Raw genomic sequence first — 26278 nt, 5'->3', positions numbered from 1 at the left:
CTCCCGGCTCTTCTCGGTGCTCCGACTGGCTGAGTGATTAGACAGCTCATCGGCCTTGGCCTAATTTTCATCCAGCGTTGAGAGACTTATCCCTTCTCCAGAAATCTGGCGGGAGGTGATGTGGCCACGACCAGGAGGTCCAGGTAGCTTTGGAAGAGCGTCAGGTAGGTCTGCAAATCTCACTGGAGGCCCTCACCCTAATGGTTCTCTGCCAGGCTGCAGCAGGAACCCAGGGGATGGGAGCAGACAGACCTCGGCCAGCAAGGTGCATCTTGATTTCATAATGCATTTACCTTGTGAGGGGCAACCTGCCACAGTGAGGGGAAGTCATCGTGGTATCTCCCAGAGACCCTTTATCTCGGAACCCTTTGTGCAATCCCCATTGTATCTACAGCCCAGTAGAGCGACAGCCACAGCGTGTTCTGTATGGGGGAAAATGGAAATTATTCTGGGAAACAGGAGGCTCCTTACCTCCCCTTCTCTCGTTTTCTAGATCTCTCATGTCATCCAGATCAGTGCTAGGTTTTCAACAAATAATAAATACTTGTTGGGTGGATGGATGGGAGGATGGATGGAGGGTGGATGGAGGGATGGATGGTTGGTTGGATGGATGGGAGGGTGGATGGATGGATGGATGGGAGGGTGGATGGGTGGGTGGGTGGGTGGGTGGATGGATGGGTGGGTGGGTGGGTGGATGGATGGGTGGGAGGATAGATGGATGGATGGATGGATGGATGGATGGATGGATGGTCTAGATGAGTTGGTGGATGTTTGGGTGGAATGGAGCAAGGGAAGGAAAGAGGGAAGGAGGGATGATTGGATAGATGATCAGGTAACTGACCAGAAGCAGGTTCATTTCTCAGTGGGCCTCTTCTCTGCTGGGCGCAGAGAGTAACACTTACACCCCAGGCACATTACTAACATGACACTATCAAGTATCACTTTTGAGTAAAATTTCTCAGATATAGTGCTTGTTACACAGCACAAGGGATTTTATTCTTTATCCTGAGGGTCCCTAGTTGTAGCTGCCTTCAGATCACAGTGGTTTTAGAATTTAATGAGTGAGATCAGATGCCCCTCTGGCTGTCTGTCTGATCACTGGCTGTAGACTGTTGAGTTTCTCCAGAGGCAGAGCAGGTCCATGGGTGTGCCGCCTCCCGCCCCCACCCCCATCACCGTGACCGTGGCCCGTGTGTCTCCTCTGGTGAGCGCCAGCGTGCCTGTTGGGGAGGGAGCGGTTCTAGGCACGCCACTCTGTGTCTGTGCCTCTCTGCCAGGCTCCGTCCTCCCGACTCCCCACCTGTCTCTCCGTGTGTGCACACACATCTCTCAGGCTTGCTCCTTCCCTTGCTTTCTCCTGTCACGCCCGCTGCCTCCGGGCCCCAGTGGGCTGCTGCATCTTCCCTTCCACTCCCTGCGGTGACAACCGCTTCCTGCCATCCGTCAGATGCCACGTCCTTCGCTCTCAGCTGTGAGGCCCATCCCTCCTGGGGCGACAGGCTCGCTGCTCCAGCTCCACGGCGCCTGTCCTCACACGCGCGGGGCTCCCGTCCTCCCGCTGCCTCCTGGCGTTTGGAGATGCTCCTGGTCCGCGGCTGTGTGCTCAGCACCACCAGCTCATCGCAGGAGACAGAAAGCAGAGCTGTGGAGTGTGGCCATTAGGAGGCCGGCATGACTCCTGGCTTCATAACTTCCCAGCGGAGTGATCCGAGACCAATCGCCTCACCCCTCTTCATCCGTCCCCTCCCCCGTAAACGGGGGTGTTAGCAGCACCTGCCTCACTGGAAGGTCAAGTGAGCAGACGCGCATAAGGCAGCCAGCAAGCGCTCAATAAATGTCAGCCCCTGCTGTCACTGTGCGGACGGTGGTAATGATGCTCTAGCCATCGGTGTCACACCCGGGACCTCCGTGTGTCCCACGAAGCCTCATGTCCACGCCCCCACCCTAATGCTCCTTTTTCTCTCACAGTGAAAATGACGTCAAGCAACTCTGGCTGCAGCTGAAGAAGGACGAGCCTCACTTACTGTCCAGCTTTGAGGATTTCCTGACCAGAATCTTCTCGCAGCTCCTAGAAGCCCACGAGGAGAAGACTGAGCTGGAGTGCGCCCTGAAAAGGTGGGTACCAGTGTCAGCCGCCCTCTGTACAGACGCGTGCAAACCAGACACACCTCTTCTGTCTTATGTTCGGTGACGCCACCTTATGACCACCCTCCAGAGCGGGGGGGGCCTGTGGCTGTCCCCGGTATCTATTTCTAAGCCCCCGCTCACATGTATTAGGCCCTCACCATGTGCTAGGCGCGATCCTAAATTCCTACACAACCCATTGGGGCATTTATCATTATCCACAATTTACCAATGGGGAAGTCGAGGCACTGAAAGGGTGAGGAACACGCCCCCAGAACACACAGTGTGGAAGCGGCAGAGCCAGGACTCAGAGCGAGATGGTCTGGTGTCCGAGACCCATTAGAAACCACTGTGTCTGCCTCGGGGCGGTAAGGCCCCGGCCTACGGGACCTACCCCATCTCTGGACCAGCCCCCGGCCCTCCTGCCCTCTCACTTCCGTCATGGTCTTAAGTTTCTCCTGCTGCCCTCCTGGCCCCGGGCTCTCTCCAGATATTTAGTGCTTTCTAGAACTCCTCCTGTACTGGAGGACGCCGCCCCAGGCAACGTGCTTGGGACCTGAAGAAGCTGCTTGGGAGCCGAGCCCGAGTGGCCAGGCCCTGGGCGCCGCAGGTGCGGGCTCGCCAGGTGGGTGTCCCTTGGCCTGCGGGGACGAGTGTGCCAGCGGGGCGCTGTGCTTGTCCACACTCATCAACGATCGTTAGCTCGATGTTGTGACCCACAGTGTGCGGACCGCTGTCCACGCACCGCCCTGAGCTCCCTTTCATCTCATGCCTCCCCCCATCAACTCTAAAGTAACTTGCTGAGGCCCACTGGCTCTACACAGGTCTGGAAGAGGACCTTTCAGACCCTGAATTATGAGCAATCGTGGCCGTGTGGTGCTGGAGGGAACACGGTCGGGCTAGAGGAGTGTTCAGAGCATTCTGGGGTGAGGCTCCCAGGGCTGGGAGAGAGAGGGGTTGAGGGTATACGCTATAGAGCCTTTAGCTGAATAAGCTGTGAGTCAGAGCTGAGTCCGAATCTTGGTTCTGCTGCCTACTAGCTGTGTGACTTAGGCCAAGTTACTTAACCTCTCTGAGTTGCAGCTTCCTTATGTGTAAGATAGAGACGGTAATACCCGTGTCATAGACCTGTGAGGATTACATGTCAGCATTTAGAACAGTGTGGGCACTTAGTAAGTATTCGATGAACGTTAAAATAATAACATTTATTACTATTTTAAATAAGTATGTCTGTGAGTCTTGGAGGATTTGCCTGGCTGAAGTGGAGAGCTGGAGGTGAAGTATAAGGATCCCTTTATCCTTCCAGACAACACAGTGTAGAGCTTTGCTGTCGAAGTCTAGTCTATGGAATTACCTGGAAGCTTCTCGGGAATGCAGAGCCTCAGGCCTCGCCCCAGGCCTACCGACTCTGCGTTTTAACAAGATGTCCAGGTGCCTCTTGCGTGGATGTGAGAAGCAGGCCCAGGGAATCAGGAGCTCTGGGTCAGAGTCGTGTGTGCTCTCCAACCAGCTAGCTCTGTGACCTTGCTCTGGTCTCTTGGCCTCTCTGAGCCTCGATTGTCTCACGTGTAAAATGAGGCTTATTTTCTGCCCCTCACCACCCCCCTCTCTGAGTCCAGCACTGCTCACCCCAAGGAGCCACAGTGAAAGTCAGGGGCACCCCCAGAGGGGACGGCTCCCTTGTTTCCTAAGGAGACGAGGGCCGGAATGGCTGCAGTGACCCAGCTCGGGGCCCAGAATCTTACCTGCAGGGGGCCCCTCTGCTGGCCTACACCTCCGCAGGGAGAGACTTACTGCAGAGCCTCTTGGGCCATACATCCATCTCTAAGTGGCCTGCATTCGTGTTTTGGTTCCAATTCAATGATGGTTAAAAAGTTCTTGAGCTGAAGGTCAAGGTCACTCTCAGCTGCATGGTCGAAACTAGCTCAGCCAGGAGTTCCAGTCTTCTGTGCCCATCCTCCGTTCATATGCCTGCCAGCTACCCCTGCCCCAGGTCAGCTGATGGAGTCCACTCCGGCCGGGGGACTCGGGTGGGCTCGGGGCTCACTGAGCTCTCTGGCAGTCCTTTTCCCAGAGACCTGTAGCGAGCAGAGCACTGCAACAGGAGACAGGAGCAACCTGAGGTCCTGCCCAGGCACCGCCACTGACCAGCTGTGTGACCTCAGGCAATGTGCTTTACCTCTCTGTGCATCTGTTTCCTTACCGGCAACATTCGAGAACGGGATTGGTGTTGTTCAAACTTTCTGATTGTGACTGGCCAGAAGACACGCGCTTGACTTTGCAGCTCCCACACATTTGTGTGTGTGAATAACTGAGACAAAAGTTTCATGAAACGTGTTCACCCTCGTGACATGTGCTGGGCTCTGAGGTTTTCTCTCAGAGTCTCTTGTGTTCTCTTCTCTTCTGTTAAAGAAAGAAAAAGGTTGTTCACATCTTGTTTCCAGGTTCCTCCTGGACCAGGGGATCCCTGAAGGTCCTTGCAGCGTAGAAGTCAAAGAAAAAACTGAAACCCCAATGGGATGCAGAATAGTTAGATGGGAGGTTTACAAATGGCTCAGCACGAGGCTGAGTGATTCTGGGACATCTAGGAGGCGAGTTTGGGGGTTTGGGCTTGTTTGCAGGAGGGGCCCACTCTGGCTGGTGAAGGGAGAGAAGGGAAGGTCTGGGGCATCGTTTGACTCGGGCAGCAGTCTGGGGAGCCCTGACTGTCAACGCATCTCCCGGGCTCCGCCATTAGCCGGCTGTTCAGTCCAGGGGCTAACATGTCACTCCATCTGGGAAATGAGCGCTCATCCCAGAGAGGGCGACGAGACTTGACTGCTGTGCACAGCCGAGGGCTGGGCACCGGGCTACCGTCGCGTGTGACTAGTAGCTGCCATGTAACGGGCACTTACTCTGTGCCAGGCTGAGCTGAGCCAACGGAGCACAGAGTCCCCGTCTTTGAGGAGTTTACGATCACACCAGTGAGGCAGAGCCGTAAAAATTCTGCCGCACAGCTGACCAGGAAATCCCCGTGCTGTTGAAACACCTGACAGCGTGGCCATTGGCAGCAGTGGCCTCAGCTGCCTCCCCCTTTTCCTAACCACACACCTCGTTTCTCTGTCTCACGGGGCCCAGAGACTTGCGACCGACCTGGGGGGAGTCCTGGTCCCAGGTCCCCAGCCTAGCCGTGTCCCTCAGGGTTACAGTTTCACTGCAGTGAGTGAGAAAGGCCCCCCTGCGGCATCCTCCAGGGTCACCTCCAGCCTCTAGGAGGGAGGATGCAGCGGGGGCAGTGCTTGGGCTTGACATCTTGAAGCTGATGTCCAGAGGCGCAGGCTCTAGGGCAGTGTCAGAAGCAACTCCAGGCCTTTCCTCCCGGCCGTGTATTTTATTTTCTGACCCTGCATGTCGGGAGCAGAGGAAAGAGGCAAGCCTGGGGGCCTTCAACCTCCCACCCTCTTGCCTTTGGGACAGAAGTTGAGAAAACCTCAGATCTGAGTTAGACTCTGGGTTCCGTGTTTGACACTGGCGCGTGTCCACCGAGAAGCAGCCACGGCCCGGCGGGGTGAGGTGGGGGCCAGGTGGAACGCAGGGCCCTGGGCTGGTGCCCAGCTCGTCTGCGGCACCTCCAGAGTGACTGCATTCCCTCCACTTCCCTCGGAGGAGGAGAGGGTCAGATTGCAGCCGAGCCGCTTTTCTCTGTGTGCACCACGCGGAGGCTTGGCGAACCTTACATTTTACCGTGGGAGACGTGGTTTGACGTGAGGAGGAGCTTCTGGCCGTCAGAGCTACGAATTCCTTTGCCACTGAAAGCACCCTGCCCAATTATGTTGATCTGGAAAAAAAAACTTGAGCTCTCCAGAAGTAGAACGATGCTGCCTGGAGGCAGCAGGAACTTCAGACCTTTCACCAGTAGGGGATGCTGGGGCCCTGCTCCAGGAGGGCCTCGTTGCCTTGGTCTGGGGTGAGGGCTCCGAGTCTGCGCGTATAAAATATCCTGGGGGATTCTGACTTTGGACCCGAGTTGGAATCTGCCAGAGGAGTTGCCCTGGTTGAGTTCCTTACCAAGATCTAACGTGGAGGATGGGGGTAAGAATGGATTAGGCTGTGTCTGGGGAGTGCTTTGAGCTCTTTGAAGAAAAGTGCTTTCGAGATTAAAGGCAGCCGTCTCTCAGTCTTCTGCAGCTCAGTAGCCTGTTCTGCATCCTCGGTGGACCCCCCTTGGCCTTGACAAGTTTTGCGAAGCTCCCCACACCCTCACGGGCATCAGTCCCTCCTCTGCACAGTCTGTCCTCGTCCAAATGATTCAGGCCTCGGGCAGTTTCTCGGGAGCATGGGGGGTGGGGCTCTGGGAGGGCTTCGCCTGCAGCTCCCACCCGGCCACTATCCTGCTGCTTTCTGTCTAGACCAATTTTCCTCGGCTCTGCAAGGGTGTCCAGACCAGGAGGGAATGTGTCTCACAACCTGACAGGCAGCCCAGCCGTGATCCCGGCACCTGACACAGCCTGGGAACTGGTGTTCTGTGATGTGTGTGTGTGCGGGCGGGGAGGTCATCATTTCCTTGGCCTTGCTTCCAGGTAGGGCAGCAATTAAAGCATCGTACACATGGCAGGTGGCCCTTATGTACCACTTGCGAGCCTTAGCTGTGTGGTTCTTGAATGTTAGCTTGTTTCGGAATGACCAGGGACTCTTGATTAGAGAGTAAATTCCCAGGTCCCTCCTCCAGGGGGTCTAAATCAGTGTGTTTTGGGGGCAGGGGACCCAGCAATGTGCATCTTAGCACACGTTCCCCTGGGGTTCTGATGCAGGCAGACCCCAGACCCCGCTGAGAAATGCTGCTCTGGCCTGTTTCTCCAGAAGGTACCAGCCTGCAAAAGGCGCGTCCAGGAGCCCTTCCAGTCTATAATTCCCCACTCCTGTTCTCAGCGTGGAGGGACGTTCTCGGGGAGGGCTCCGGGCCATAAGGCCACAGCTTAGTCACGCACGTGTCCTTTTATTGGTGTATTATTATCGGAGGCAGAAGCACATTGTTAACTTGGCCCCGAGAGCGGATGGAAAGGGGAGGTCGATTCGTGCGCTGTGTGCGCCGCGGGCGTGATCTGTAAACCTGACTGATGAGAAATGGTTTGCTTTATCGGATGGACTAGAGCTGCAAAGCTGGTTTATACAAGGCAGCAGAATCTAATTAGGGAGAAACCATCCATCTTGAAGATCCAATTGGCGATTTTACAGCCTTTGCAGAATTTTCTACAAACTCTTATGTTTGCCTTTCATTCACCCCTACCCTAATCGTGTGGGGCAGTGTGCATGTGAGACAGAGAGGGACAGACAGAGACAGAGACAGAGAGGCATTAGAGAGACTGAGAGAGACTGATTTCACTGAGAGAGACTCATTTCAGGGGAACAAGGGAACCCTAAGTGGGTTTTTCTAGTAAGAGCCTCCCTTTGCAGCCGGAGACCGCAGTTGCGTGGGGAAGGCGGCAGGGGGCAGTGGTGAGTCTGAGGCCCTCACGACTGTTCTCATCCCCACGGCAAAGCTGGCGGAGGCTGAACTTGCTTCCATTTTCTTCTCCGGCAAATAGCAGACTCGCTGAGATGTTTCTGGCCCAGGGTCTTCACTCCGTGATCAGAACGTGAGGGGCGGGGGCGGGGGGGTGGGTGGAGACCCGGGAAAGGGGGCAACCTCCAGACATTCGGCCCCATTCCTCACCCCAGGGCGTGCTCACTCCACAATTGACAGACCCCAGATGGCATTTAGATGCTGACAATCCTATGCAGAGGTTTGGAGTTGTCAGGTTTTTTTTTTCTTTTCTCGTCTTTCCTTCTTTTTCTTTTTTTAAAATTTTTATTGGAGTATAGCTGATTTACAATGTTGTGTTAGTTTCAGGTGTACAGCAAAGTGAATCAGTTGTACATAGACATAGATCCCCTCTTTTTTAGATCCTTTTCCCATATAGGTCATTACACAGTACTGAGTAGAGCTCCCTGTGCTATCCAGTAGGTCCTTATTCGTTATCCATTTTATAGATCGTAGTGTGTATATGTCAATCCCAATCTCCCAATTCATCCCCCACCCCTTTCTCCCCTGGAAACCAGATGTTTTCTACATCTGTGACTCTATTTCTGTTTCGTAAATAAGTTCTTTTGTATCTTTTTTTTTTTTAGATTCCACAAATAATATCGTATGATATTTGTCTTAAAACTGAGGATGGTGGGAAGGCAGTGCGGTGCTGTAGATGCACATGGGGTGGGAGTCGAGGCCTGGATCCTTCCCCCACTCTGGCCCAGGGAACCAGGTGACCACACACAGGCCGCTTGCACTGCCCCGATCCTCACTTCCTTCACATGGGATACAGGACACTTGTCTGTGATGGGAGGGGAACTCTTCCTCTCTCGGCATCTGCCTTTCCCCAGGCTTTGCAAACCAGAGTCCCGTGGATCAGACCACTGTCGGTCCACACGGAACCACATGAGATCGGAGCGACTGCTCTCCAAGGCCAGTGGCCGTTTCTGAAGCTCTGCTTTGAGTTCAAGCTTCTGAAATTTATCTGAACTGTAGAAGAATGCCATTTGTTCTGTCCAAGGTTAAGACTATCCTTTCATTTAGGGAAGGAAGATGCTACTTTTCTTCCTTGAATGATTTCAGCACACGCCGCCTAGAGCCTAGAGGCGGCACCAGATGACTTTCTGAGACCCTTTTGTTCCTAAGTGAAGGCAAAGCAGAGAGGGAACAGCAAAAAAATATGTTGACCAAGTAATATTCTCTAGCAGAAAGGCTCGGCCTGTGTGCCATTAGCTGGAAGCCCGGTGGAGCTGCGTATTAATGCTCTGCTCTAGCCTGGCACCTTGCCTCTCTGTGTGCAGTGCGCTTTGTGAAGCTTAATTAATTCCCACAGCACCTGTGGGAGGCTGGCAGGGAAAGTTCTTGCTCGCTGCAAATTCTCTCTGAAGGCCTCTTTGAACCTAAGCCTTGTATTGACATGAGCGTCACTATTCCCAGCCCATTTTGCTTCCCACGTGTCCCATCCTTAGATCTCCAGTACCCCTGATACCATGCACGTGCACACTACACACCCACACACATACGTCATCCTTCTGAGAGGGGGCATCCACCACAGTCAGACGTCCTGGGTGGCATTGCATCCTCGAGGTCAGACCTGGGCCTCTCACCCTGGCTTCCAGTAGGTTCCATCCTTTTCAAATCCATCACTACCCTTGCAGCATCCTCAGTATATAATTGTTCTCCTTCCCCCCACTGTTGAAAATCTCCCTTTTCTGGACTCAGCCTTTCTTAACTTTTCCCCTGATAGCTCTACACCTGCCCCACTGCCGGAGCAGGTAGCTTCCTCCACTTAACTCACCAAGGCTGTGTGGTCACAGAATTGTGTCGGCTGGAGCTCAGGAAGGCACCATGGGGTGGGGTTGGCACCGTGGGGCGGTGTGTGGCCTCTTCTGCCTGTTCCTTTCCTCCACGCCACTTATGCACAGACTTGGAGTTCATAAATGCTGAATTCCTGGTGGGCAGAGACCATTCGGTAAGTCTAAATTATGTTGCCCAGAATGTTGTTTTATGAAGTAGTCAATCAGTACTTGTTAATGCTGGTGGTGACGTCATGGGCCTGCTAGACACTTCCACATGCATGATCTTACTAAGTCCACATGATTTCTTTCTTTTCAAAATATTTTTATTGGCGTCTAGTTGATTTACAATATTGTGTTAGTTTCAGGTGTACAGCAAAGCGAATCAGTTATACACATACATAGATCCACTCTTTTCTTAGATTCTTTCCCCATATAGGCCATTACAGAGTATTGAGTAGAGCTCCCTGTGCTATGCAGTAGGTCCTTATTAGTTACCTATTTTATATATGTGGTGTGGATATGTCAATCCCAATCTCCCAATTTATCCCTCCCCCCCTTACCCCCTGGTAACCATAAGTTTGTTGTCTCCATCTGTAACTCTGTTTCTGTTTTGTAGATAAGTTCATGGGTACCCATTTTTTACACATGACTTCTTTCTAATACAGGTATTACCATCTGGTTGCTCATTGAGGTAATGTGACTCGTCCAAGACCAGAAAGCTTATAAATGTCAAAAGCAGGATTTGAACCGAGAACTTCTCACTCTGGCCCTAATGAACTCTGAGCCCACTGTAGGTGTCAGCAGGGGGCTAAGACCTACACGACCCTGGACTACACAAGAGAGGCTCCACAGCTGTCATAGTGAGACAGAAGGGAGAGGATAAATAATTAGTGCTCGTGACTCTTACTCACTCTCCCTGGCTCCTTCACACATATGTCCCCCGCCCCCCTGAGAACTCTCATCTCTCTCCCTCCCTTCTCTTATCTATCTCTTCTCTGTCTCCTCCTCCCTGTGTTGTTCAAAATAACTAGGCATAGATATCATAGAATGAAATCATTAGACACTGCCCTGGGGGAAGGGAGTGTTTTCAGAGTGGTTAATAGAAGACAGGTTGCATATTTATGCCCACATGTAATTAAGTGATAGCTCAGAGAGCTCTATTACACACTGTTCTTCTTGTGTTCAACATGTTTACCAATGGCATGAATTAAGGGAGATATGGAAGAATATTTTGTAGTAATAAAAAAAAATGGTCCATCCATAGAGAAGATACAACAAATATAAACCTGTATGTGCCAAACATCATAGCAAAACACGAAAAGCAGAAACTTAGAAAAACAAAGAAAATTTGATAAAAACAAGACTTTAAAAGCGTTTTAAAAGTTTAAAAGACTTCAACAAACTTATCTCAAATTTGACATATCAGTCAAGCAAAAAGCACATCAGAGCTTCCCTGGTGGCGCAGTGGTTGAGAGTCCGCCTGCCGATGCAGGGGACACGGGTTCGTGCCCCGGTCCGGGAAGATCCCACATGCCACGGAGCGGCTGGGCCCGTGAGCCATGGCCGCTGAGCCTGCGCGTCCGGAGCCTGTGCTCCGCAACGGGAGAGGCCACAACAGTGAGAGGCCTGTGTACCGCAAAACAAACAAACAAACAAAAAAAGCACATCAAATATACAAAGTGTTTGAAACCATCAACCAGCAAGCTTGATTTAAGAGATGAATGGGGAGTTGTGTGCCTTGCAGTAGAATACACATTCTTGTTATAGAACTTATGTAAAAATTGACAATATGGGGATACAAAGGAAAGGCTAATAGATTCCAAAAAGTAATCCCTTACCAATAAAGTTTCTTACTATAATACAATAAAACTAGAAACCAACAGTTTATATATTTTTTAAAATGCTCTTCCTTTTTTTCTTTTTAAAAATATATTTATGTATTTTATTTATTTGGCTTCACTGGATCTTCGTCATGGCACACGGGAGCTTTAGTTGTGGCATGTGGACTCCTTAGTTGCAGCATGGGGGCTCTTTAGTTGCAGCATGCGGGATCTAGTTCCCTGACAAGGGATCAAACCCAGGCCTCCTGCACTGGGAGCTCGGAGTCTTAACCACTGGACCACCAGAGTAGTCCCTAAAATGCTCTTCTAAGTAAATCTCAGATAAATTAACTAATCAAAACCAACATTATAGGTTATTTAGATTACATTATGATTGAAAACTTTAAGTATCAACAGAATTTGGAAGGTCATTGAATACACTGGGCCACCAGTTGGGATCCATTAAGATAGTGACAGTTGAGAAAGATGGACTGAATCTAACAGGCATAAAATCTAACAGAATTACATTTGAGATCTTGCCCAAATCCAAAACACCAATGGCCAAAGCACAAGGTGGGAGAGATATGATTCAGTCACACCATCTTTTTCTTTGTTTTTTAAATTAATTAATTTATTTTTGGCTGCTTTGGGTCTCGTTGCTGTGCACGGGCTTTCTCTAGTTGTAACAAGTGGGCTTCTCGTTGTGGTGGCTTGTCTTTGCTGTGGAGCACAAGCTCTAGGTGCATGGGCTTCAGTAGTTGTGGCACATGGGCTCAGTAGTTGTGGCTCATGGGCTTGGTTGCTCCGTGGCATATGGGATCTTCCGGGACCAGGGCTTGAACCCACGTCCTCTGCATTAGCAGGCGGATTCTTAACCGCTGTGCTACCAGGGAAGTCCCTCAGTCGCACCATCTTTAAAACAAAAACCATCACTCTGCCATCAAGTTTCGAGGTTTTAGTCGACAAATGGGTTCAGCGTTCATCAACTATGTGATGTGACTGCCCAGAAAAGTGAATGTGCTCTTAGGCTGCACGAATAGGTAGGCAGCAGCTAGAGCGAGAGAGATCTAATCTGCACCGACCAGCCCTCATACACTGGGCGTTCAGCTTGCGACTCGATGGCTTGAGAAAGCTCAGTTAGAGCCCGTTCAGAGAAGAGTAAAGGGGATGGTGAAGGGACTTCCAAAAGAAAAATTCCATGTGAGACATGGCTGGAGGAAGTGGAGAGGCATGACCGCAACCCAAGGCTACTCCTTGACGTCTTAATGCTGTTTTAAAATATATGAAGGGTTATTACACAGAGGCAGGATAGGGTCATAGAAAGACACATGTCTATGAGCCAGAATAGTCCATAGATGAAAGAGCTGCTTAGAGATCCAGCATTCCCTCTCCCTGGAGGTGTTCTAACCCAGGCTGGGTAAATACTTGGTGGAGATATTGTGGCGAGGATTTTAACACTGGAAAAATAGATGGTTGGATTAGACAAGCCTTCCAACCCCGAAATTCTTCAATTCTTTGGAATCTGGTATTTCCTGCCATGTGGTCCACCCATGGACTTCTGAGTCTGGTATCCAAAGTCTTAAATTTATTTCTTGCAGATTTTCAGCATTAACATTTTGAGCACAGGCCCTGTGGGTGACATCAATGTCTGAGTGTTCGTAACCTAGTGAAGACAGCATAAACCGAAAAGAAAGAGTAGTTCAGGACTTTGAAATGTTCAAATAAAGACTTACGGTGTCCTCCGAGGTCAGAGAAGGGCGTCAGCGCGTTGGAACGGACTCATGAGAAGACTTCAAAGTCTGTGTTTGTGTGCGTCAGGCAATCTGAGTGGTTTTAGAAATAGTGGCAACAAAGGGGTGTATAATAAGCAAACATAATCCGTTGCCTCTTTCCTCTGATGGCAGAACGTGGTGAGCCCGGCTGGAGCACCGTAAGCCATACGCCCAGATATTTTTTTTTTTTTTTTTTGCGGTACGCGGGCCTCTCACTGTTATGGCCTCTCCCGCTGCGGAGCACAGGCTCCGGACGCGCAGGCTCAGCGGCCATGGCTCACGGGCCCAGCCGCTCCGCGGCATGAGGGATCTTCCCGGATCGGGGCACGAACCCGCGTCCCCTGCATCGGCAGGCGGACTCTCAACCACTGCGCCACCAGGGAAGCCCTGCCCAGGTGTTTTGAGAGTGTCTCTAGCCATTGTTTCTCCCAGAAAAATAATTTCTCTGCAGCCCCTGCTCACACACAGCCTGCATCTTGAATGGATCTCGCTCCGACGGGAGGTTTGATTGACTAAGCTTCCTGTTCTCCATCTTGCTGATTGCTTCTGACCCTTTCCAAACCTAGCAACCCTTTTATTCTTGAAACAAAGACCCTCCTCCCCTTGGGGAGTGTTAGCCCTTGCCCCCCGCAGCCCATGATAATAATTACGATAATAAATAATCCCTTACATCCATTTAGGACTTTGCAGTTCAAATACCTTGCACACCTGCTCTCTCGTTTGGTCATCGAGATCATGCTGGGAGGAACCGGGGGTACAGGTGCTACTTTGGGATCGGAGGAGGTCTTCTGCCCTCTGAGCTGGTTTGGTGATGGGAGTGGTGTGCACAGCGCCTTAATGATCTCATCGCCGAGGCTCGGGTGTCCGGCCCTGGGTCAGGGCTCATCCTCTGAAGACATTCAGGCCTCGGCAGCCTCCCGGGATGCTGGCCGGTTTTGTTCAAGAGCGTCTGCAAAGAAGGAGCTCCATGTCTGATCCAGTGTGGGCGCAGGATCGCGGATGCCCACCGGCATCCCAGGACTTCTCTGTGGTGGGCGCATCCTTCGTGTTGAGGGCTGGGAGCAGATGCCATTCAGAGGCTACATCTCTCTTCCCCCCATTTGTTTGTTTGTAGCAATTTGCAAAATTACTTCACGACTAACAGACTGACATGTGAGCATGAGAAGCATAGAGTTTATTAATTTAATCCAATAAAACTTCAAGTTAATATAACACATTTAATGATAGTGTGGAATTAATGCTCTGCATGGTTATTAGGCCTAAACGGTACACAGCTTATATGCCTGACTGTAACTAGTATTGTTTTAGCAGCGTCAAATCCATTTTTAAGTTTTTCTCATATCACTTTATTAGTTCCCTGGTGCTTATATAGCTGGAATCACTGTCTCTAAAGTTTTCCTGGATACCGTTTACCTCGTAGCATTGGAATTTCTTCCAGCACAGGAAGATCACTCCAGGCACCAGGGGAAGACCATCTCTGTTTCTGAAATTTCCTTTCCACTGTATCATTTCTGTCCCTGAGGTGTCCCTATGCAACAGCAGGAACCTCGGCTCCTTATTTCCTGCCAAGGTTTTCTTGTAATTGTCATGGGCTAGCTAAGAACCAAAGTAACAATCCAAACATTTGTCATTTACCAAGAAGAGAGTTCTCACTCTTCACCAGAAAGGCGTTTGTTACTCCTGGGATGGGAAGCCCAGTGGTGAACACAGAGCCTTGGCTTGGAGGAGTCTTGGAGAGCTATGTCCTCTTGCGGAGCACACCCTGGGCCAGTGCCACACTCACTCAGAGTGGGGTTTGTGGTCTTGGGGATACAACCAAGAAAGGGAACTCAGACAGGTGAGTGACCTTGACCGTGCAGATCCATACCGGTTCCCTCGTCTGGGTCAGTTGTGTGGTTTCTGTGGAACTGGAAGGATGCCAGTCAAAATGGCGGCCTGTGCATGTGGTGCACAGGTAGCGAGTGAGGGAGGGGCAGCCTATGGGCTGTGGTGCAGCCTTGGGCGGGGGGGGGAGGCCTGGCGCTGGACTGGAGTCCCGGGGGACTTGGGCTTACAGGGAGGTGGGACTTTGAATGATGGAAGGCTCAGGGGAATGAATGCTTTCCTATCCTTGATGTTTTCTTCCGAAATCTCTCTGGTACCTCTCAGAACCGAGAACCAGGGCTGTTTGTTCAATTTTAAAAGCCTCCTTTGTTGAATAAAGAACAAGGGCGCGCCAGCATTTGAGTTTAGAATGCCAGGTGCCAGAATTGGCAGTAGGTGTGTATATTGCAGGTTCAAACCAGCCCTGGAGAGCTATGACGTAAGCCTGCTGGCTGGAGCCTAGAGTTTCCTTAACAGGACAGAGGGCAGGGAGCGAGGGGCAGAGAGGGCCTTCCATGCCCAGTCAGAGAAGAGGTGTAGAGGTGCAACCCCCTGGGAATGTCACATGTGATTGTCTCCAGTCTTGGTTCGAATGCTAATACCTGGTCCTTCCCGTTTGAACTTGGGGGAGTACTTGAAGGAGGATCTATCACTGGGAGAGAAAGAGGAGCCGTCCCGGGGTGACCCACAAACCTTGTCCCCAGAGCCGCATCTGTCCTCATCTCCGTGTAGGAGCAAAGAGGCCAGCTACGTACTTCCTATCCTGCGGGGTTCGTCGGAGTAGGAGGGGACGCTGAGAACCCAGCGTGTCACTGTTGCCATCAGCACTTACCCAGCCTCACCCTTCCCATGGCCCGGTGCCGAGATGGGTGAGCCCTTGGACAGGTGTGGCCCCCTTCCTTTCTAGGGGTGTCGTGATGGTGGCGGTGGTCGCCACCATGGAACCTTTTGAGATCCTATGAGAAATGAGGGTCACGCAAAGTTCAGCACATAGTTTCCAGGAGAGTACAGTTCAGGTGGTACTGATGGAACCAGGTAGAGAGAAAGTGCCCAAAGTGGGAAACAGATACACCAAGAAACCAAGCAGAAAAGAAGCCCACACCGCACACCTTTATGCTGTCAACAAGCGTATAGGGGTCAGTGGGCAATAGGACGGTGAGTGTCACAGAGGCTGCGTGGATGGGTGCTGAGATAAAGCAGAGGACAGGAAGGTGGAGCCGGGGATGCCTGGGAGGGACAGCTGGGAGACAGGAGGATGAGAGGGTCCTGCTGGGCCCCAGTGGTCAGCTGATCCTGGGGAGCTGACCCTGCAGCCTTGGCTGACCCGGCCGCCATGGTCGCCCACGCCACCCAGAGCTCCACTGGGGGATAAAGGCGTCTTATCACGCTCTCTTTTTGTCACCTGTGCAGGAAAAGTGCTGCCTATGATGAAGAGATCCAGCACCTCTACGAGGAGATGGAACGGCAAATCAAAAGCGAGGAAAAGCAGTTTCTCCTGAAGGCAAGAGTCCGTTCCCGGGGCTTGGCTCTGCGGGCCAGGCTGCGGTACCACCTGCTCTGAGCATGCCCTCTCCCCAGCCCCGGATCTCAGATTGCAGTGCCCCATGGCACTATTGATTTCCTGTTTCCCTGCTTTGTTTATTTTTTTCAAGGCCGTTGTCACCTTCAAATATGGCATATGATTTCCCGGTTTATTTTTATTGATTGTGGTCTGTCTCGTCCTACTAAGATGTAAGCCCCAAAGAGCAGGGATCTTTACCTTTACGTGCTAATGTACCCTCAGCACTTCCACCGTGCTTGGAGCACAGCAGGCAGGCGTTCAACAAGGAGTTGTTGAATCAGTGAATGAATGAACAAGGAATCAGTGCAGAGAAGGATGCAGGGGCTTTACCAGCTGAAGCAGCCTGAAGCCTGGCTCGACGCTGGCTGCCCCCGAGACCTCCACGGCAAGCCTGCATGAACGCGGCAGCCCGTGCCACTCCACGCCCAGCAGCTCCCCTAAGGGGACCCTTGTTAGAGCCGATGCTTCCCATCCTTTCCCCTTGGAAGCCTAGAAATTTTAATTCCCAAGACAACTCAAGTGCCACTCTTCTCGAATTCCACGGGGGAAAATGTAAAACTCACATTCCTGCTCTCAGTCAGGCACTCAGCCTTCCACCAAGCCCTGCCGTTTGTCTTGGGAGCTCAGAACTGGTGAAATCCCTTCCTGTTCCAGGCTAAGCAGGATCCTTTCGGGGAACATATTCGTCAGACGGAGCTACAGGAAACTCCCTCTCATCCATTTTCGGATTATCCACTTGTTGGGTTCTCAGCGGAAAAGTCTTGGATTTGAAAGGTGGCCTCCTGTCTTAGTTCGGGCCATTACAAAAATATCATAACCTGGGTGGCTTATAAGCAACATTCATTCATCTCTCACGGCTTTGGAGGCCGGAGGTCCAAGATCAGGGTGCCAGCGTGGTCGGGTTCAGGTAACAGCCCCGTCCCGGGTTGCAGGCTGCCAACTTCTCTGTGTCCTCACGTGGGCAAGCTGGCTCTCTGGGGTATCGGACAAGGGCACTAATCCCACACTGGTGGGCTCTGCCCTCGTGACCTAATCACCTCCCAAAGAGCCCACCTCCTTGGGGTTAAGTTTCAACGTATGAATTTTGAACAGAGACCCCATCACCGGCTTGCGGAGCCGCTGTCACATCACTTCCCTGCTCCTTAAGGCAGGTGGGTCCAAACCAGCGTTTCACTTCATGCTGCCCATTATCCACAGCAGGGCCCCGTTTCTTATCAGAGATGCCCTTCCAGCTGAGAGGGCGTCAGAATGCTTTCCAGAAAAAGCCGGTTGTGTTCTCCACCCAGAGCCCTCTGGAGGCTGGGCAGTATTTCCAGACCTCCCTCTCGCCTCCATTTTTAGAGCGCTAATGCATCCTGGCTGACCCCGCCCTCCCCCGACTTCCAGCCTTAGTGAAGGCGAACAGAACAGGCAGAGAGAACACGCATCTCCTCACCGAGCAGACCCTACGGGGGTGGGGGGGCTTCCGGGAGCCTCAGCCTTACCCGCCCCCCCCCCGCATCCCCTGCAATGTAGACCCGCTCCCTTTACCCCAGTGGCTTTGTGCACAGAGGGGCCGAGTTCTGGCGGGGGGGCGGCATTCGGCCCCCTCCCCCCCACCATGACTACAAGTCAAAGGTCATAGCTAAGGAAAGATGCTGCTTCCAGAAGCAATAGGTGGGTCAACGCCTGGGGACTGGAACGGAAAGAGGTCGGGGCGGGGGTGGAAATTCCAGGGCAAATCTGCCCCAGTTGGGGGGTCTGACCCCGCTGCCGCACCCCACCCCCCAGCCCGGCTTCTCCCTTCTCAAGGCCTCTGAGGCCCAAACGCCTTTTAGGCTCAGCGCTGCGATGTATGCTGTTTGCGTACGCGTGGGAGCCGTGAACACGTGTTCGGCCGTGCTGTGAAGCCTTGGGGCACGCAGGCGTGGCCTGGCCACCGTGTGAGGCTGGTGGTCCGCAGTTCATGACAGCGTGAGAGGCTGCACCCTCTGGCCAGGGCTTGGCGCTCGGCATCCCACTGGCCGTGACCCCCTCAGCACTCTGTGCCCGGCAGGGCCGCTAAGACACTCCGTCTGGTCTTTGTGGGGCTGCCGGCATCAGCTGGGGGTCCTGGAGCTGCTCGCCCCACCCCCAGCCAGTGGGGTGGACAAGATTCCCTGCAGCAAACGTTGGGAGCAGAGGCTGCCTGGTCATACCCTGCCTCCACCGTCAGGTGTGGCCGACACGAGGACGGTCACGGGCTCCCCCCGAGCCCCGCTGACCTGTCCAAAATGGGCAGAGAGGGCTTCCCTGGTGGCGCAGTGGTTGAGAGTCCGCCTGCCGATGCAGGGGACGCGGGTTCGTGCCCCGGACGTGCCGCGGAGCGGCTGGGCCCGTCAGCCATGGCCGCTGAGCCTGCGCGTCCGGAGCCTGTGCTCCGCAACGGGAGAGGCCAGAGCAGTGAGAGGCCCGCGTACCGCAAAAAAAAAAAAAAAAAAAGTAGGCTGAGGAACGAGGTGGCGTCCCCAGATGAGGGGCTGAGGAAGAGCCCTGGGCTTTGACGGGGGCTGCTGTCCCCTCACCTTGCTGCTTCCAGACAGGGCTGCCCCCAGGGCTGCGTCTCACCACTGTCCTCCTTGGGGAGGTGTCGTTCCGCGGCACGGAAGGCCCGCGGGGCTCCTGTGGTGGGTTACATGGAGGCTGTGACGCTTTCTCCTCTTCCTACCTGGCCTGCGCCGCGGCCATGCCTCGGACAAGCAGAGAGCATGTTTCCCAAGAAACAGCGACATGGAAGGAAAAAGCAGGGAGGCTGGGCAAGGCAAGGGCTGGACCCCGAGTCTCCCGCTGCCCACTCAGGGCCCTTACACCAGATCAGGCTCTGGTGAGTGTCAGGCATCCTGCCAGCTACACACTTTCCTCTTTGTCCCACGACCAGGCCCCTTCCCGCTTGCATCACTGGGGTCTCCGCATCCCTGAGTGGGGAAGGCCGGTTCTAGGGCAGGAGGGAGGGGCTGTGGAGCTCACGAGAGAGACCCTCCCCGGGACTTGGGAGCCCTCCGTCCCAGCGGGGACACAGCGAGGGCGTAGACCCACCTGAAGGAGGAAGAAGTGGGGCCCCTGTGTTTTCAGAGGGAGGGCAGTTTAAAGGATTGAATGACTGCGCCCAACATGGACAGAATATCCCAGCCGGAAGGACATTCCATCTTCCAGTGGACAGACAGGAGCCTGAGGCCTGAGATTCCAGCTCAGCCCCTGTTCTGTTCCCCGTTCGGTACCCGCCCACTAACCGACGCTGCCTCTCTCGTGAGAGGCAGTCATCCGACGTGTCATACGTGGTGGGAGCTGGCGTCGTGCACACTCTCCATCCGCCAGGGCAGGCGGGTGACCAAAGCCCTGGGATGTTGTGGGAAGACCCCAAAGGATGGGCGGGCCCCTCCCTGCTGTTGAGCAGGTTCAAGGTGGGGGGAAAAAAGTCTCCCTCCCGGTGCATCTGGGCCTCACGTGTCCTTCTTCCTGGCTTGGCAGGACACGGAGAGGTTCCAGGCGTGCAGTCAGGAGCTGGAACAGAAGCTGTTCTCCAAGGAGCAGGAACTGGAGCGGCTCATCCAGAAGCAGAAGCGGGTATGTTCGTGTCCATGTCCTCAGAGCACCTGTTCTGCACTCCATCCCCTCCTCTGGCGCTTGCCCGCTTTCCCTGCCGTTCACTTAAGGACTTTTTTTTCTTAAATCTGAGAAGAACCATTTAGTTGTACAAAAGAGAGCATCTGAAATCACAGGTGATCCCAAGATAAAGCCTTTACTCTCCAATGCCTGGTGTTTAACTCGGAAAAAATGCCAAGAATTCTCCCAAGTACCCTCCGCAGGCGTTGTGGTATAATTATGCCCAGGAGCCGCCAGAATGCCAAATCGTTACTTTGTTTCCTGCATCCTGTATGAGAGATAAGGGGGATGCTGCGGTACAGGGGTCACAGACACTGATATCTGGGGGGAGGCTGCAGACTGTGATGTCTTCCTGCCAGGAGGGCCAGGGGTGCCTCCAGCTGTCTTCCTGTGTGCCCGTACAAGGTGCGTCAGCCTCCTTTGGGACAGTTCCCCTCACCCCGCAGGGTGGATGCAGACACCAGATGCGCCCCTGGTGCACCTGAGTCCCCAGAGACAGGCTGGGTGGTGTCCCAGGGTCCACCCACTGTGGCTGGGAGTGCATGGCTCAGGACCCCAGGGAGATGGGTTACCTAGGCAAACCTCGCGCCCGCAGCCTCGTCTCCAAAGCAAGGGGCTCGTAGGAGAGAGAGGCCCGGATGCCGCTTGGCCTCCTGTTTTGTTTTGTCTGGTGCTGGAAGGCATCCAGCCCTGGACAGACACAGAGACATTGGTTCCATTTGAATAGAAAGGGATATTTTTAGCAGCACATTAAAATACACTTGAAGACACCCCCATGCTAAGGCTGGAGACGGTTCCAGTCCTCTGAGTACCCAACCTGTAGATTTCGGTTTCTCTCCTGCAGCAAGACGCTCTCACTGCCAGCTGCCTCCCCCTCCCCCACCCCCACCCCCGCCCTGCACAGTGTACCTGGCTTCTCCTCCTCTCTTTCCTCTTCACTATTATGCATTAAGTTCTTACCAATTAGATTTATCCCTCCAATGAATGATTGCCACTCGACTTAATTACTGCATGCTTGCCTGATTACTCAGGGGCCTCTTGAGAGTCACACACAATTCCTTGTTGTCGCTTCCTTCTTCGCTGACTGGCCACATTCATTAAACTGAATTTATCCTTCCTGCCTCCAGAAGTGTGTGCGTGTGCATTAAGGGGCAGGACAAAGCTGACTGAGGCTTGAGGGCAGTGAGGGGCAGTAGCATGGGTTCCCGCTCACCAGGTGGAGGAAGCAAGGCGCGGCTGGGAAAGGCCAGCCTGATGGGGGGGCGGAGCTCGCTCATCGCTCCCCTCTGCACAACGCCCCCGTTCCTTTCCAGCTGGAAGGCCAGTGCACCGCCCTGCACAACGACAAGCACGAAACCAAGGCTGAGAACACCAAGCTGAAACTCACCAACCAGGAGCTGGCCGGGGAGTTGGAGCGGACATCCTGGGAGCTGCAGGATGCCCAGCAGCAGCTGGAAAGCCTCCAGCAAGAGGCCCGAAAACTCCACCAGGAGAAGGAGATGTGAGTGTCACCCTTGTGCCCTCCACATCCGTCCCCCGCTGTGAGCGTGTTAGCCCGCCCCCCAGACCCTTCTCCTTGCTCATAACATGGGGATGGGGCTCCTTGGTCCCTGGGACCTCTTCTAACCTTCTAGGATTCTGAGACTGTGAAGCAGACCAGTTCTGTGCCGAGCACTCCCTAGGATTGATGAGAAACGTACAGCCTCATTCTCAGACAATGTATTATGTGATTAGAAAGACGTTATCCAGCCAACAAATAGGGGGCAGTCTGGGGGAAAATCCTGAGGGAGTGGAACGACCAGACAGTGACTGTCACGGTTCGGAGACCTGGGAGAACAGGGTGGGCCAGGAAGACTTCCGAGGTCAGCATGTAGTTCGACAGGGCGTGTGACAGTGCCCTGGACGCTTCACCCCAGCTCTGCCCACTTTTTTCCTTCCTCCTTTTCCTTCCTTTTTCAGCCTTCCTCTGTGTGGGCCCTGTGTGGGCAGCCCCACATCTCTGGGGACTGGTTTGCTGATAAACTAGGTGTCCAGCCATTGGGTTCAGCTTGCTGGATGGAGGTGCCCCTGGGAACAGTCCCAGGCTGGGTCTGCACCTGACCCAGAGAAGTCAGTGAGGAATCGGTCTCAGGAGTGTTAGGCTTTGAGAACAAGGGCTCTCTGAGGCCCCGGAATCTCACTTGCTTATCTGTTCACCCACGTACCAGTGCATTCACTGCCGGGTTCACATCAGCAACATTTGTTGAAAGCTACTCAGTGCTTTCAACACTGTCTTGGGCACTCAGCGTACCTCACTTACGTCGAAAATCTGACATTATCTCATTTGACCTTCTCAGCACCCTGATGTGCCAGGTACCATTGTTATCAACTCTAATTTATGCATGAGGAAACTGAGGTTCAGAGGTGTTAAGTACCTGTCCTGAGACGCTAAGTGCTGGACACACGCTGCTGACTCCCCACAGTGACAAATGAGTCAGCCGGGAAACTGTGCCCAGGACTAGGACTGGCCACCCTTCACTCACTCGTTTGTTCGAGGACTCATGTAGTCATTCTGCAGAACCTGGGTGCCTGGTCCTGGGTGAGGGAAGGTATAAAGTCTGATTTCAAAAACAGGGCAGTCTCACCAATGCTTGACGTTTACCTGTGTTGACTCTCTTTGTTCAAAAGCCCTGACTGTCTGACGGCTGGCCAATCGTCGGTGCCTCAACCTAAATCAAATTGTTCTGCTGGGGCTGCCCTGGTGGCGCAGTGGTTGAGAGTCCGCCTGCCGATGCAGGGGACGCGGGTTCGTGCCCCGGTCCGGGAAGATCCCACGTGCCGCGGAGCGGCAGGGCCCGTGAGCCATGGCCGCTGGGCCTGCGCATCCGGAGCCTGTGCTCCGCAACGGGAGGGGCCACAACTGTGAGAGGCCCGCGTACCGCAAAAAAAAAAAAAAAATTGTTCTGCTGTCTGCCTCACGTATGATGTCCTGTACTGTTTGGGAATGATCTAGAGTGAGAGGGAGGGGATGTGTTTGGATTTAGAGTTTTACCCTAGGAAGACATCTCCAGTTGCAAAAGATATGTCTTCCCAAGCAGCTGACTAAAATCAACCCCTCCATTCAAGGCTTGGATGCCCGGCGGAAGGACAGTATATTTCATTGTAAACAAGCAAAATCGGTCCCTCCCCGTTGAGATCAGGTCAACCAGTGCTTAACTTTATATACAGAATTAAGGAGTCAGGCTCTTAAAATTCAATCAAGTCCTGAAGGCGACAAACATCTGAAAGGCACAGGCATGAGAACCGCAAATGGAAATGAGCACCGGAGCCGGCGCAACGAATCACAGCGTGAGGATTAAAATCTTTCTGAAGTCTTATCTTAATTAAGCAAGCCAGACACACAATCTCTGGAGGCTGGGAATTGAAAAAGAGGGAAGGAGGGTTAGGAGCGAGAGATAAATGAGTCCAGAACCTTCGCGACTTTGTTTCAATAAGAAGCTTGCAGCAGCTGTGCAGCTGGGGAACCTGCTAGAGCCCGGGAGAGCGTGTGTCGTCCAGAGCGGCCCGGAGAGAAGGGCAGGGAGAGGCTTAGCTTGTCCTCCATAGAGCAGGATCCCAGACCAGCAGAGCCGACAGGACCTTTGTGCTGGAAGCCACCCCTTCATTTCACAAATGGAAAACAAGCTCAGAGAGGGGTAGTGAGCAACCCGCAGCCACCCAGCTAGTTAGTGTCAGAAAAGAAGGTCAGAGCCTTGTCCTCCTGATACCCTGTGCTTCCCCGATGATGTCCAGCTGCCGGATGCTGCTGGGAGGGGGGAGAGTGGGCCTCTAGATCAACAGACCCTGTCATGTATCAGCTGGAGTTCTGAATGGACAAAATGAATTTTCCTGTTCTCTGAAGATGCCCAAGGAAGGAGAACTAGATTTTAAAATCAGATAAAGAAGGAGCAGTCGAGCCGGGGAGACAATATAAAGATGAAGGTCGGCTGGAAGGCAACACCGCTATTTTGTTAATTAACTTGTATCTGGGGGAGAGGTGGTTTATGACAAGGCGCGAAATGTGGCAGAAAGAGGTTTGCCCCCCACCCCTGACTCCCAGCCTCCCGTCACCCAGAGGGCACCAGTCCTGGCTCCTTCCAGATTGTTCTGTACATGTGCGCGTGCACACACACACACACACCCACGCACACACACACACACACACGCACACACACAGACCCCCCCCCACACACACAGACACACACACACAGACACACTCAGAGACACAGACACAGATACACAGACACAGGCACACACACTCACACAGAGACACAGACACAGATACACAGAGACAGACACACACACTCACACAGACACACTCACACAGAGACACACACACTCAGACACACACGCAGACACACACCCACGCACACACACAGACCCCCCACACACACACAGACACACACACACAGACACACTCAGAGACACAGACATAGATACACAGACACATAGACACACTCAGAGACACACACACTCAGACACACACGAACACACACAGAGACAGAGACACACACAGGCACAGACACACAGAGACACACAGAGACACACACTCACACACACACACACACACACTCTTTACAAAGCGACAGCACACACAGTTCTACATTCGCCTGCATTTTCCACTGACGGATCCTTTGGAGAACGCTCCATATTTCTTTCTTTCTCATAAAAACCCAGCCAACAGCCCTTCGCTCCAGCAGCCAGAAACCTCTCACCAGTTACCACCGCAAAATGGCAAGTTCTGTGCCCTTCGCTTCACCTGTTAGCCAGACGTAAACTTGTGGAACATCTAGGTTAGAAGGACTTTCAAGGTCATTTTAGTCAAATATCCAAGTGTCTTTTTTTTTGCAGAAATGCTTTTCTATTTGTTAACACAAAAAATCTATCTGAATGTACATATGTGTGCATGTTTAGACAGATGTGTGGCTACTAGACAAACAGATGTAGGTTTGCACCGATGCATACCACGTATGTGTGTGTAGTTGTGTGTGTGTGCACGGTGCCAAGGTCCCTGGTGCCTTGTAAGCAGGGCCAGAGGAGGCTTGGACTGAGGTCCTCTTGGTTGTGGAGGAACTGGCCACTCGGTCAGACACTGTGAGGACCCATTAGGTTAGGTCTCCGGTGTGAGTGTCTGTCCTCAGCGGGGAAAGCCCTCTGCTTTCGGCTGCCCCAGGAAGAAGCAGGACCTGGGATGGGGGTGGCGGAGCCCCAAAGCCCGACGCAGGTAACCTGAGCTCCCAGGGCGCCAGGCTGCGACCAGACAGCTGTGCTCACCTGGTGCCCTTCGGAGCAGAGTCCCAGATGGCGTTTAGGGACCCAGATTGGATAATAGGGAAGACATTGTTTTCCCTCCAGTTAACATTAAATATAATTGGTAATAAAATGTTGGGAGTTTGCAGCTCTGCAGGAGCCAGAGAAGTTCTGTTACTGAATAAGCACTGTCTGAGGTGAACTTGGTATTTGAGACAGTCTGTTACTGTCGCGAAGTGACTTTATAATTCTGCTATAAAGGGGGAAACCCCACAGATACCGCTCAAGGAATAAGGCGATTGCGAGTTCTGTGGCCCCAGCAAGCTCGTGGTGATGTGGATGGGCTTTGCCAGGGGACCGTCCTTACGCAGCTCAGCCTGCGCACAGTCAAGGCAGCCCTGACGGCCCGTGGCAGTGACGCATTTACTAGGCTGTGGCTTGGAAATACGGGACCCTTTGCCGTAAGTTTGGGGGAGATTTAAAATCTCTGAACTGTGGTGCAGAGCACAGAGGGAAGGATGGAAGCAGAACTGTGCAGTTAAGCAAGGTTTATTTTCCAACATCACCCCATTCTGCTTTTTTTTTTTTTTTTTTTCGGTACGTGGGCCTCTCACTGCTGTGGCCTCTCCCGTTGCGGACCACAGGCTCCGGACGCTCAGGCTCAGCAGCCATGGCTCACGGGCCCAGCTGCTCCGCGTCACGTGGGATCCTCCCGGACCGGGGCACGAACCCGTGTCCCCTGCATCGGCAGGCGGACTCCCAACCACTGCGCCACCAGGGAAGCCCTGCTTTATTCTTTTCCTTTCTTCTCTGAGTGGTGCTGGCTTCCTCCTAAACGCCCCTCCCCCTCCAGCTCTCTTCCTCCCTCCATCCCTGCCATCTGCCCTCCCCGCCCCTCCGTTAGC

At 53.1% G+C, this 26278-nt stretch overlaps 1 protein-coding gene across 1 annotated transcript in view; it reads left to right on the top strand.

Annotated features, from left to right (window-relative positions):
- Positions 1-26278, top strand: part of CRACR2A (calcium release activated channel regulator 2A) — a 102204-nt gene that overhangs the window by 44969 nt on the left and 30957 nt on the right. The window contains exons 5-8 of the mRNA XM_060024134.1: positions 1969-2115; positions 16334-16424; positions 19971-20066; positions 21419-21606. Of these exons, the coding sequence (XP_059880117.1) occupies positions 1969-2115; positions 16334-16424; positions 19971-20066; positions 21419-21606 (522 nt within the window). The remainder of the gene's footprint in view (positions 1-1968; positions 2116-16333; positions 16425-19970; positions 20067-21418; positions 21607-26278) is intronic.

Source organism: Delphinus delphis, chromosome 11 (genome assembly GCF_949987515.2).
Source record: "Delphinus delphis chromosome 11, mDelDel1.2, whole genome shotgun sequence".
Taxonomy (NCBI): Eukaryota; Metazoa; Chordata; class Mammalia; order Artiodactyla; family Delphinidae; genus Delphinus; species Delphinus delphis.
This window is presented reverse-complemented; position numbering and strand designations above follow the sequence as displayed.